Raw genomic sequence first — 13,881 nt, 5'->3', positions numbered from 1 at the left:
CAAGATAATGTCATCGTGGGCATAAAGTAAATTGAACAAGGAAGGAGTGGTCGTGAGAACATACGTGATGGGCTTGGCACAAGGGGGGATGCCTTGATGAGTCCATTTCCAACAAACGGAGTAAATGAAGTCGAAGAAGAAACCCCTTTCTGGGCCTGCCGCAGACCAGCAGGAAATTAAAGTAAATACAAAAAAAGTGACAATTTTATGAATGTATTTCTCCACCATTCCAAGTCATTCCTGGATAAAGTATAACTCCTCATAGCCAACAAGAATTTTGTCTGCAGCTTAAACCATCCGGCCGAGCTACCTCTGCTCTCTCAGCCTTCTGGCCATCCCTCTGCTACAGGACGCAAACATTGTTCTCGTAACCTCCTCTTGACTCGACTCTCAAATTCCAGGCTTTTCAACAACCTCCTCTCTTTTCTCATGTTTGTGGAACTGCCTTCTGGAGATAATTCAATCACACTTTTCCCTCCTGGGCTTCAAGCAAGCAGTGCACTACCATGTTATGCCAACCCCCATCCCTACTTGCAATCGTTTGTACCCCCATTAACCCTATTTAACTTAACACTCTTACTTGCTGCTTCCTTCCCTGCCCTCTTGCTGTTAGCTCATTCTCTCCTGCTTGTCGTATCCAATTGTGGCCCAACTATCACGATGTTGCTTTATATTTTGTTGCCTTTGTCAAAACTACTCTTCAATGAGCCTCATTTTTGTACAAAGAAAAAAAACTTATGGATGCATTTAATGTCAGTGGAAAAGGTGGGTATCATCCAGGAAGTATTAACACATAAGATCTGATAGTGAGCACTTTCATTATTTTAATGTCTGCAAATTATGATGGGACGTTTCAGGATGATAATTTCACTGTCCATCAGGCCTGTGTGGAGAAAGATTGGCTTGAGGAGCATATCGTCTATATGTGAAGTGTGTTAGTTTAACATTGTTGGATAACCACAATACAAATGGGGGAGCCGAGTGCACAAGTCTCCTCCACCAACAAATAGCCTCTCTCCAGCCAAGACCCTTGTGGTGCCTCCTCATGGCAACACATGGTAACTGGGTGCCTTACAGCCCCAGGCTAAACTGCAAGGTACCTTGGAGCAACATGGGCCCCAGAGGTGTAGTGTGCAGGCACATTTGGCATGTTGACCTGCCCTAGCACTCACCATCCATGTCCCATTTATGGGTTAAATAGCAGATGCTGAACATGACATCTTTTGGGCGGATGAGGGAACCTGTTCCTCAATGGCCATCATGTTTGGACCAGTCCAGTTTAGGTCAGCCCCTGGTCCTATTTAGACCACTGCACCCAGCTGCTGCAGTGATATGTGCCTCTTGGGGCCACTCTGTGGTAAAGCTAGATGCAGGATGTGAGCATCGAAGAGGGCAGCCTGCTCACTAACAAGTCACAGCCAGCAATCTTTGACATGCGAAATATATACCTGCAAGACACCACTGGGAATTTTGATCTTAATCGGACGGACAACCTCAGGGCCACCCCCCCTTTCCCCCAAATTCAGAGAATGACGAGCCAGGGGTAAAGCTGAAAGGTCCTGATAGACCTGGGCAAGTCCATTGCACCTTGGGTGCTGTAAAGCTGGCATGCTGGAATGTTAGAACTCTGAATGATGACAATCAGAAGCGAGTGGTTCCAGAACGCCGCTCAGCTTTGGTGTCTCAGGAACTGTCTAAGCTGCATATAAACATTACTGGCCTGAGTGAATGCAGAATCCCTGGCCAAGGAGAGTTTGAAGATACAGGGTATGTTGATATCTGCTCGGGTCACCCAGTGGGTGAAAGAAAACTGGAATAGGTAGCTTGATTGCTTTATGCGGCTTCTTTAGCGAGAGCAGTGTGGGAGGGATCAACTATTTAAATAATCTGAGCCACCTGGGTTGAGTTGATTCAGTGAGAGTTGATTGGCTATTCCCTCCATTCACATGTGAGAGATATGGGTGGGTCTTTATATACATAGTGTTACGGTTGAGGAAATTCGCATTACACCATACAGAGTCCTCAGGTGAGATATATCGGTAAGTCCATGTGTAGTTAGCCCAAACCCATTTATAGCAGGAAGATGTGTGATTCATCCGGGCTGTGACGCTTTGTGTGAGCCATTTTTCTTTCTCTATTGTTATTTTCGACCATTAAGCCACCATCAACAACGCCCCCGAACAACTCCACCAAACCGCCACTACCTTCACCTCCACAACCCAACCCCGCAAGCATCGCCTCACCCGCCATTCTCAAACGACGCCAGCCAACCACCAAACAACCACGTCCAACCCTCACCACAACAACCACCATCTTCGCCACTACCCGCACTTATGAACGCCGTCCACCACAGACGACGCGGCGATGATTTCCGTGGTGGAAACCATCCAGGAATGCACGCAGGATTGCCAGAACAAAAGCTCTTGCGGAGCCTGCGTGGACTTTTCCCACCTGATTTTCACGCCTAATCTTCCCCGCGCTTTGGAGTGGAGGAAGGGCGATGCAGGTCAAAGGTCAGAGGTCATGTAAGGGAGGGGTCTCATTTTGGGGGAATAATTTCCTGGCCCCGAGCCAAAACTGACTCCCCCGGCCCCCGCACGGCGTGGGGTGGAGGGAGAACAAGAGGGCACGCCCCCCTTCGAGAGGCTTCTTGCAGAAGCTCGAAGGGAGGTGGGGCCAAAAACGGGGCAGAGCAGAGGGTGGAGAGAGGTCGAAGAGGGAGAGAGCAGTTGGAATTGGAGTGGTAGTGAGTTCGTCGTGAGGTCGTCCTTGGTGGCTCAGTGGTAGAATTCTCGCCTGCCACGTGGGAGGCGCGGACGTGAGATGCGGCAGAGCCGGCTGTAGGGCGCGAGCCTACTCGTCCGGACGAGGAGTGCCGGAGAGGGTTCGCCGGCCACGAGGGAGATTGGAACCAGGCGCGACCACACTGAGGTCGTGGGAGGGGGACTCGATGGCATGCAGGGAAGTCACGACTTTCTTTTCTTTGGGGTTTTGTGTAAATGTGTGTGTGTGGTGCCAGTCTGTCAAGTTTAGAACTGTATACAGTAAGTGTGCTTGTGTAAATAATAATATTCGGTTGTAATTCTGCATCCGTTCTTGCTTTTGTTCCTTGCTTGACTGTATACGTGAATGATTGATTGTTGCTGCAACTGTGAATAAGTGCTTTTCGTTTACGCGCATTAAATGTGCATTGTGTGAACTGTTTCCCGTTTCGCTGAGTCTTTTTCCCTTTGTTGAACCTCCATCTTGCATCACGTAAGGGATTAATAGCGGGTTTTCAACATCCCGGTAATTAATCGGAACCGTCAAGGCCGACGATAACTCCGCTCGGTTATCCCTGTAATACGGAACGAACCGCTTAAGCGGTTCGTGTCCGGAGTCAGCCTGTGGCGTGGTCCCATCCCTCGGCAGATTACCCGCGCAGGTACTTAGGTATATCGACTTTCGGTGATTTACCCTATCTCGCGCGGGTGGACTGCGGACTGGGTGGTGGTGAGGTTAAACCCCCACCCATGACTGGTTTCTGGCGGTAGTCCCAGGAGAGTCACGACTGAATTGTCCGTTCTGGTGGGCAAGGCGGTTGCTTTTGGCTACACGTGGTCGATTGCACGCTGGGCGGGCCAGAATTCGCAACAATATATATATACACATATATATGTATGTGTGTATATGTATATATATATATATATATATATATATATATATATATATATATATATATATATATATATATATATATATATATATACATACATATATATATATATATATATATACATACATATATATATATATATATATATATATATATATATATATATATATATATATATATATATATATATATACATACATACATATATATATATATACATACATATATATATATATATATATATATATATATATATATATATATATACATACATATATATATATATATATATATATACATACATATATATTTATGTATGTATACAACCCCCACCCCCCCCCCCCCATCCAGTTCCTCTTGCTTAAACTGCTGCATAAAGCAATCAAGAAGGCCTCCACAATGTAAGCGCTGTGCTGTATCAAACCCTTCCCAGAGATCCTCCACAGCTATAAAGATGTTCACAAATATTACACATGAGAATCCCAATGCTACACAAACCCTCAGCAGCTGGACCGGTTTCATTGCTTATCGGCGAATCATCACTGACAGCGCAGACAGAAATGCATATGAACAACGTTCCCAAGCATGTACCACGTGCAAATGGCGAAAACTGTCAATCTATAAATGATAAAGAAAGACCCACCCACATCTCTCACCTGTGAATGGAGGGAATAACCAATCAGCTCTCACCTCATCAATTAAACGCAGGTGTCCAGGATTATATAAATAAATAGACTTCCCATGCTTCTTTTAGCTGAAGAAGCTGCATAAAGCAACCAAGAAAGGCTACCAAGGTAAGCCCTTTGCTGTTTCAAATCCCAAGAATACCAACAAAATGCATACCAATGAGACACCCAAGCCAATAAGCGATGAAACCAGTCTGGCAACTGAGGGGGTATGTCACATTGGGATTCTCATGTGTGTACTATTTGTGAATGTCTTTACAACTGTGAAGGAAGTTCCATTTTCCCCAGTGTTCTGCCCTCTTTGTGCTTCCACAATACCCTGCCCCCTTCCTGTTTCCCCACCTTCCTTCCTGATTATATGTTGCATTTTAATGTACATAATAAATCTCGAAGTACATTATAATAATCTCCTTTCCCGTTCCACATTGAATTATTTTATTTGTCTATTTATTCGAATGCAGCCTATGGCTGCTTCGTTGCATCATTTTCTGGGGGCGTGGCTATGCCCCTGATGCAATGCCCCCCGTTACAAGTAAGCTGCTACTCATTTTGCCAACCTCGGAATGATGACAGGATGAGTCAACCTGCCTGGTGTTAATTCAAAGACCCGAAGATCTTAAGCGAGCCACCTTAACCATTAAGCCAACACCAGGCTATTGAATGCTTTGGTTCTACGTTTAAACAGTTTAAACATAAGCTGAGGTTACTGACTAGTCTCATGTACATATGTTCCAGAAGGTACACTGGATATGAGTAGTAAATATAACATAAATATATTTTTGCTGGGAATAAAGGAAAAAATGTCCACTGAATGAAGTTGACAAATAGAAACGACTTAAACAGCTTTTCAGAACATATGGTGCATTAACAAATGAAGCCCTTTGTCTTAATTCCTTTGACAGCTTGTACTGCAAGAGTTATACATAAATGTGGGACTTGACACAAGTTTAAGTAATGCTTCGGTGACTTGAGACTTGCCCTCAAAGACTTGACAATTGCTTGAGACTTAGCTAAAGTGACTTGTTGACGTCTCTACTTTACACGCATCATCAATAGCACCGGCACCGAAAGATGATGGGAGTATAATAAAATAAGATGTTGAGGTTGCTCCCTTACAATATCTTGAGAGAAATGGGCCTTGGCAAGAAAGCGAACAGAAGAGCCAATCGGGGCAGAAGATTCCAAATTGCTTGTGGGTCGGAACACCTTGTCTCACTCTGTATCCTAGTGGGCTGTAATCTCATTGGTGCCCAATTGAGCCTCCATGCATGACAAGCCTTGATTGCAAGACAAATCACGAGATTGTTATTGAATCAGAATTATTGAAAAGTAGCTTGCAAACGAGGGTATTCAGGATATATTCTAAAGCTCTCCGTGAATATCGAGTACCTGTTGAAAAATCGCATGCTATCCCATCTTGCTAGTTCTTAAGATATAAGACTTGACAATGATTTGAGAGAAAAAAAGCATATCATACTGATGGCCCACACAAAGACATTTCCCATTCCAAAAATGTGGCAATTAATATATTTGGATAGTCACACATTGCACCAAACAACCGAATACAATCAACATCTTATTGCACCTCATCAGAGGGCGTATTAAGCCCTGCAGGTGATAGAGTCACAGCAGGGCTGCTGCCAGGTGTTCCCGAAGGAAGCGGTAGCAGGTCAGGGAGAACTCCGCAGCGGCCATGAACATCTGTACTTCCCGCAGTGCTCAGTATCTTCACCAGACCATTCTGTCGTCACATTGGGGATGTGAAGGGTTAAAATACCGGCCTATTTCCCATAATCTGCGGTAGATTAGATACCAACTAGAACGGCACTCTTCGACATCACGACGTCGGCCGATATACCTCTGCCCACATTATTACATTATTGTAATACTTGTACCAAGTTTGATTGAAATCCTTTCAACTGTTCTCAAGTATCACATTTTTACCTGACATGACCTCTGACCTTTTAACCCCAAAATCTAATCAGTTCATCTTTACATCATCATACGTACTTGTATCAAGTTTGGTTAAAAAAAAATTGTTGCCACACTAACTTGTGAACAATTGATTTTGATTTTGACCAAACATGACCTCTGACCTTTTGACTCCAAAATCTAATCAGTTCATACTTGCATCATTATACATGCTTACACCAAGTTTGACTTGCATCCCTTCAGCTGTTCTTAAGTTATCGCGGTAACGAAATCCTATCATGGACGGACAGACAGACGGACAACCTGAAAACATAATGCCTCCGGTGACTTCGTCGGCGGAGGCATAAAAATGAATTGCATTCAGAAAGTCGAATCAATTAATGGTGTTAAAAGAAGTGAGAACGCCAGAAAAATATGGTCGTTGGGGAAAACTGGAGTTCGGTCAATAGATAAGAAAGCAATTGTATCACGATTCATAAGACGACAGCAGAAGAATTGAGAAAGGTTTTTAAATTTTGTTTTTAGAAAGGTTCATAAGACCACAGCCGATACAGAATAAAACCCGAAGGACCTAACATTATAAGGGTAGACATCAGTTGAATGGAAAACTAGTCTTCGTTGTGAAGGGTAGTTTCGATCTGTGTCGCCGATAGGTAGAACAATGGATGGCATTAACAGAACTTTGATGAAGGTATGCCAACCGCAGTGGGAAGCAAGTAGAAGCTGACATTTCAGGTTTTAACCCTTCTCCATCTTGTCCACCCCATGTGTCCTCTCCTACCCCTCATTTCACCCCACTCCCTTATTTGTTCAAGTCTCCCTCTATTTTGTGCTACAACGCTGCTGTTGGCGTTTCCCCCTTCTTTTTACTGTTCCTTTTGTTCGGTTGCGCCCTGATCTATTTAGTGTTCTAGCTCTTCCACGAGCCTCGACTTTGTATTCAAAAAAGAGCAACTGACGAAGGGTTAACAACCGAAGCGTCAGCTTGTACAGTACTTGCTTCCCACTAGGTCCATCAGCTGAAGACAAAAAATAAAACTTTTTAAGAGGAAGAACTTTAAAATATGATTTACCCTTTGAACTGTGAACTCCTCGGACTTTCAGCTCCCCCACCCTGGACTCCGGAAAAATCCGTCCGTGTATGGAGGTTTGAATCGCAGTTGTTAAACCGGCTGCTCAGGTATATGGAGGTTTGAATCGCAGCTGGTAAACCGGCCACTCAGGTATATGGAGGTTTGAATAACGGCAGGTAAACTGGCCGCTCAAGTATATGGAGTTTGAATAGCGGCAGGTAAACTGGCTGCTCAGGTATATGGAGGTTTGAATATTGGCTGGTAAACCGGCCACTCAGGTATATGGAGGTTTGAATATTGGTTGGTAAACCGGCCACTCAGGTATATGGAGGTTTGAATAGCGGCAGTTAAACCGGCCGCTCAGGTATATGGAGGTTTGAATAACGGCAGGTAAACTGGCCGCTCAAGTATATGGAGTTTGAATAGCGGCAGGTAAACTGGCTGCTCAGGTATATGGAGGTTTGAATATTGGCTGGTAAACCGGCCACTCAGGTATATGGAGGTTTGAATAGCGGCAGGTAAACTGGCTGCTCAGGTATATGGAGGTTTGAATATTGGCTGGTAAACTGGCCGCTCAGGTATATGGAGCTTGAATAGTGGCTGGTAAACCGGCCGCTCAGGTATATGGAGTTTGAATAGTGGCTGGTAAACCGGCCGCTTAGGTAGATGGAGTTTGAATAGTGGCTGGTAAACCCACTGTTCAGGTATATGGAGGTTTGAATAGCGGCTGGTAAAACGGCCGCTCAGGTATATGGAGTTTGAATAGCGGCTGGTAAAATGGCCGCTCAGTTATATGGTGGTTTGAATAGCGGCAGGGAAACCGGCCGCTCAGGTATATGGTGGTTTGAAATAGCGGGAAGTAAACCGGCCGCTCAGGTATATGGAGTTTGAATAGCAGCTGGTAAACCAACTGTTGAGGTATATGAAGGTTTGAATAGCGGCTGGTAAAACGGCCGCTCAGGTATATGGTGGTTTGAATCGCGGCAAGTAAATCGGCCGCTCAGGTATATGGAGGTTTGAATAGCGGCAGGTAAACCGGCTGCTCAGGTATATGGAGGTTTGAATAGTGGCAGGTAAACCGTTCTCTCAGGTATATGGAGGTTTGAATAGCGGCAGGTAAACTGGCTGCTCAGGTATATGGAGGTTTGAATAGCAGCAGGTAAACCGGCCTCTCAGGTATATGGAGGTTTGAATAGAGGCAGGTAAACCGGTCGCTCAGGTATATGGAGGTTTGAATAACGGCAGATAAACTGGCCGCTCAAGTATATGGAGTTTGACTAGCGGCTGGTAAACCGGCCGCTCAGGTATATGGAGGTTTGAATAGCGGCAGGTAAACTGGGCGCTCAGGTATATGGAGTTTGAATAGCGGCTGGCAAACCAGCCGCTTAGGTCAATGGAGCTTGAATAGCGGCTGGTAAAATGGCCGCTTAGGTCAATGGAGCTTGAATAGCGGCTGGTAAACCCACTGTTCAGGTATATGGAGGTTTGAATAGCGGCTGGTAAAACGGCCGCTGAGGTATATGGTGGTTTGAATAGCGGCAAGTAAACCGGCCGCTCAGGTATATGGAGGTTTGAATAGCGGCAGGTAAACCGGCCGCTCAGGTATATGGAGGTTTGAATAGCGGCAGATAAACCGGCCGCTCAGGTATATGGAGGTTTGAATAGCGGCAGGTAAACCGGCCGCTCAAGTATATGGAGTTTGAATAGTGGCAGGTAAACCGGCCACTCAGGAATATGGAGTTTGAATAGTGGCAGGTAAACCGGCCACTCAGGTATATGGAGGTTTGAATAGCGGCAGGTAAACCGGCCGCTCAAGTATATGGAGTTTGAATAGTGGCAGGTAAACTGGCCACTCAGGTATATGGAGTTTGAATAGCAGCTGGTAAAATGGCCGCTCAGGTATATGGTGGTTTGAATAGCGGCAAGTAAACCGGCCGCTCGGGTATATGGAGTTTGAATAGCGGCTGGTAAACCCACTGTTCAGGTATATGGAGGTTTGAATAGCGGCTGGTAAAACGGCCGCTGAGGTATATAGTGGTTTGAATAGCGGCAAGTAAACCGGCCGCTCAGGTATATGGAGGTTTGAATAGCGGCAGGTAAACCGGCAGCTCAGGTATATGGAGGTTTGAATAGCGGCAGGTAAACCGGCCGCTCAGGTATATGGAGGTTTGAATAGCGGCAGGTAAACCGGTCGCTCAGGTATATGGAGGTTTGAATAGCGGCAGGTAAACCGGCCGCTCAGGTATATGGAGTTTGAATAGTGGCTGGTAAACCGGCCGCTCAGGAATATGGAGTTTTGAATAGCGGCAGGAAACTGGCCACTCAGGTATATGGAGTTTGAATAGCAGCTGGTAAACCAACTGTTGAGGTATATGAAGGTTTGAATAGCAGCTGGTAAAATGGCCGCTCAGGTATATGGTGGTTTGAATAGCGGCAAGTAAACCGGCCGCTCAGGTATATGGAGTTTGAATAGCGATTGGTAAACCGGCCACTCAGGTATATGGAGGTTTGAATAGCAGCAGGTAAACTGGTCGCTCAGGTATATGGAGTTTGAATAGCGGCTGCTAAACCCAATGTTCAGGTATATGGAGGTTTGAATAGTGGCAGGTAAAACGGCCGCTGAGGTATATGGTGGTTTGAATGGCGGCAAGTAAACCGGCCGCTCAGGTATATGGAGGTTTGAATAGCGGCTGGTAAAACGGCCGCTCAGGTATATGGTGGTTTGAATAGCGGCAAGTAAACCGGCCGCTCAGGTATATGGAGGTTTGAATAGCGGCAGGTAAACCGGCTGCTCAGGTATATGGAGGTTTGAATAGCGGCAGGTAAACCGGCCGCTCAGGTATATGAAGGTTTGAATAGCGGGAAGTAAACCGGCTGCTCAGGTATATGGAGTTTGAATAGCGGCTGGTAAAACGGCCGCTGAGGTATATGGTGGTTTGAATAGCGGCAGGTAAACCGGCCGCTCAGGTATATGGAGTTTGAATAGTGGCTGGTAAACCGGCCGCTCAGGAATATGGAGTTTTGAATAGCGGCAGGAAACTGGCCACTCAGGTATATGGAGTTTGAATAGCAGCTGGTAAACCAACTGTTGAGGTATATGAAGGTTTGAATAGCAGCTGGTAAAATGGCCGCTCAGGTATATGGTGGTTTGAATAGCGGCAAGTAAACCGGCCGCTCAGGTATATGGAGTTTGAATAGCGATTGGTAAACCGGCCACTCAGGTATATGGAGGTTTGAATAGCAGCAGGTAAACTGGTCGCTCAGGTATATGGAGTTTGAATAGCGGCTGCTAAACCCAATGTTCAGGTATATGGAGGTTTGAATAGCGGCAGGTAAAACGGCCGCTGAGGTATATGGTGGTTTGAATGGCGGCAAGTAAACCGGCCGCTCAGGTATATGGAGGTTTGAATAGCGGCTGGTAAAACGGCCGCTCAGGTATATGGTGGTTTGAATAGCGGCAAGTAAACCGGCCGCTCAGGTATATGGAGGTTTGAATAGCGGCAGGTAAACCGGCTGCTCAGGTATATGGAGGTTTGAATAGCGGGAAGTAAACCGGCCGCTCAGGTATATGGAGTTTGAATAGCGGGAAGTAAACCGGCTGCTCAGGTATATGGAGTTTGAATAGCGGCTGGTAAAACGGCCGCTGAGGTGTATGGTGGTTTGAATAGCGGCAGGTAAACCAGCCGCTCAGGTATATGGAGGTTTGAATAGCGGCAGGTAAACCGGCCGCTCAGGTATATGGAGGTTTGAATAGCGGCAGGTAAACCGGCCGCTCAGGTATATGGTGGTTTGAATAGCGGCAAGTAAACCGGCCGCTCAGGTATATGGAGGTTTGAATAGCGGCAGGTAAACCGGCTGCTCAGGAATATGGAGTTTGAATAACGGCTGGTAAAATGGCCGCTCAGGTATATGGTGGTTTGAGTAGCGGCAAGTAAACCGGCCGCTCAGGTATATGGAGTTTGAATAGCGATTGGTAAACCGGCCGCTCAGGTATATGGAGTTTGAATAGCGATTGGTAAACCGGCCTCTCAGGTATATGGAGGTTTGAATAGCGGCAGGTAAACCGGCCGCTCAGGTATATGGAGTTTGAATAGCGGCAGGTAAACCGGCCGCTCAGGTATATGGAGTTTGAATAGCGATTGGTAAACCGGCCGCTCAGGTATATGGAGTTTGAATAGCGGCAGGTAAACCGGCCGCTCAGGTATATGGAGTTTGAATAGCAATTGGTAAACCGGCCGCTCAGGTATATGGAGGTTTGAATAGCGGCAGGTAAACCGGCCGCTCAGGTATATGGAGTTTGAATAGCGGCAGGTAAACCGGTCGCTCAGGTATATGGAGGTTTGAATGGCAGCTGGTAAAACAGCCATGAGGGTTCAAAGGGTTAATAGGGTACTGGTCAACGTTTTCTGATAATTACTTATAATGTAATTAAGGGATTAAAAGGTAACTCAGACAGGGAGAGGGGAGGGCTGCAGTGGTGGGGGTGGGGGGAGGGGAGGGGGGGAGAAGCGATGGCATGACTGTTTAAAAAGGCAGGTGACATGCTTCTGTGCACTTGTACCCATTACAATCATAATGTGCTCAAAGTGTCTCATGAGCTTTTATCAAAGGTATTGACTCAATACAACTTGATTGTTCCTCTCAAGATGTTCTCATTCATAAGGCTTTCGACGGATTCTGTGCACAGGACATTCATCTCACCCTGTGTGTAACCACACGTTAACTGACGTCCATTTCATTTTCGTGGTTGTTCTTGCTTCATTCCCAACAGCTTCACTTTGGAAAGTTCTTCCATTTTGGTGCAACAATAAATATTTCATTTTAGTGCAAAACGTATTTAATATTTAATTATGGCCTCCCTCGTCACTCCATACATGGTACAGTATTGTCCTCATTGCCATAAATCAGTTTTTTTTTTTTGTATACCTTGGTCGAGGCTCGTATGAGAGCTAACACACAACTCACAGCAAGGGGGCATGAGACAAGAGGGGCGGGAGTGGAAGGGACAAAACAGTGGGGAACAGACACATTAGGTGAACTGTGGAAGGGAGAGGGATGGGGATGGGACGGGGAACATGGCGAAGAGAAGATGGACATTACAGGGACTTTCAGGAAGGAAAACAGGGGAATTGAAGGAAGTGGGCTTGGTTGGATTATCGGGGGTAGAAAAGATCGAGGATTTGGATGGGGGAAGATAAGAGGTGGTGGTGAACAGCTGTTTTGAAAGCCTGGAGGGAAGAATGGGAAAGAATAGAGTGAGGAAGTTTATTCCAAAGGCGGGAAAAAAGAGGAATGAAAGAGTGAAGATGAGCAGTGATTCGTGATTTTGGTAGTTTTACCAGAAGGGGGTTGTTGGCAGACCTTGAGCGCCCTGTGGAAATGTGGTGGGGACAAATCGCAGAGAGAGCAGGGGGGCAAGGCTGGAGAGGAGTCGGCAGAAGACAGAAAGACCACCGACCAACCTGCGGTGATTGAGTGAGAGGCCCAAAGACTCAGCTTCATTGCAGGAGATGCCGATGATCTTAAATGCCCTGGTTTCGACAGCGTGAAGCCGAGAAAGGTGGGAGGCAGGAGCACCAGCCCAGAGGGGAGAGCAGTACTCCATCAGGCTACGGACAAAAGCTTTGTAAGTGGTCAGGAGCTCAAGAGGGCTGAGGAAGGACTTTGCACGACGGAGGAATCCTAGTCGGCGACTGGCTTTTGAGGCGAGGTTGGAAATGTGACTTTCCCAGGAAAGGTCATGGCAGATAGTGAGACCCAGAAGCTTGAAAGAAAAGACTTCTTCCAGAGGATTGTTGAGAAAGTGGATGGGGGGGTTTTCTAAATGGTCCTTTCGAAGAGACATAGTGAGAATGTGAGATTTGTCTGGATTGAAAGACATGTTCCACGTGTTGGACCAGTTTGTGATTTTATCCAGATCTGCAGTGAGCGAAGAAGCTGCTGCTTGCCGGTCTGAGGGATGACAGATGGTACGGCAGAGAGTGGAGTCGTCGGCAAAAAGAAATAGAAGATTTTCCAAAGAGTCGGAGAGATCATTGATGAAAACCAGAAAAAGAACAGGGCCCAGAACGCTACCTTGAGGAACTCCAGCCTGCACAGGAAGAGGGGATGAAAGAACTCCATTTAGGGCCACACGTTGACTGCGACAGGAGAGGAAGTCTGCGCGCCATGAGGGGAGATGGCCTTGAATACCATGGGAAGAGAGTTTGGTGAGTAGGGCAGGGTGCCAGACTGTGTCAAAAGCACGTGATATGTCCAGCGATACGGCTCGGATTTCCTGTCTGGTATTGAGGACCTCCATCCATTGATGGGAGAGCAGAAGCAGCATATCCAGGGTAGAGTGACCTTGTCTGAAACCAAATTGATGATTGGAAATCAAGCCATTGGAGAAGAGGAAGGATTTCATGTCTGAAGCGATGATGGATTCCATCACCTTGCTGATGATTGGGAGAAGGCTGATTGGTCTGTAGTTACAGGGATCTGTTTTTGCACCTTTTTATGCAGGGCAGTGATGTTAGCAGATTTCCAAGCAGAT

The 13,881-nt window shown here is 46.2% G+C and overlaps 1 protein-coding gene across 11 annotated transcripts in view; it reads right to left on the bottom strand.

The window, feature by feature from the left end:
* The window catches only part of LOC147023598 (mitogen-activated protein kinase kinase kinase kinase 4-like), a 188,124-nt gene that overhangs the window by 24,262 nt on the left and 149,981 nt on the right, over positions 1-13,881 (bottom strand). For 10 of the 11 annotated variants that reach the window (XM_085889133.1, XM_085889136.1, XM_085889137.1 and 7 more), the window contains exons 23-24: positions 5,927-6,082; positions 65-155 (exon numbers count right to left, since the gene is read on the bottom strand). In XM_085889133.1, the coding sequence (XP_085745259.1) occupies positions 65-155; positions 5,927-6,082 (247 nt within the window). The remainder of the gene's footprint in view (positions 1-64; positions 156-5,926; positions 6,083-13,881) is intronic. The other variant, XM_085889144.1, reaches the window with a different exon arrangement.

The sequence above is a fragment of the Eptatretus burgeri genome, chromosome 7, assembly GCF_056783735.1.
Source record: "Eptatretus burgeri isolate ZD-2024b chromosome 7, Ebu_testis_v1, whole genome shotgun sequence".
Taxonomy (NCBI): Eukaryota; Metazoa; Chordata; class Myxini; order Myxiniformes; family Myxinidae; genus Eptatretus; species Eptatretus burgeri.
This window is presented reverse-complemented; position numbering and strand designations above follow the sequence as displayed.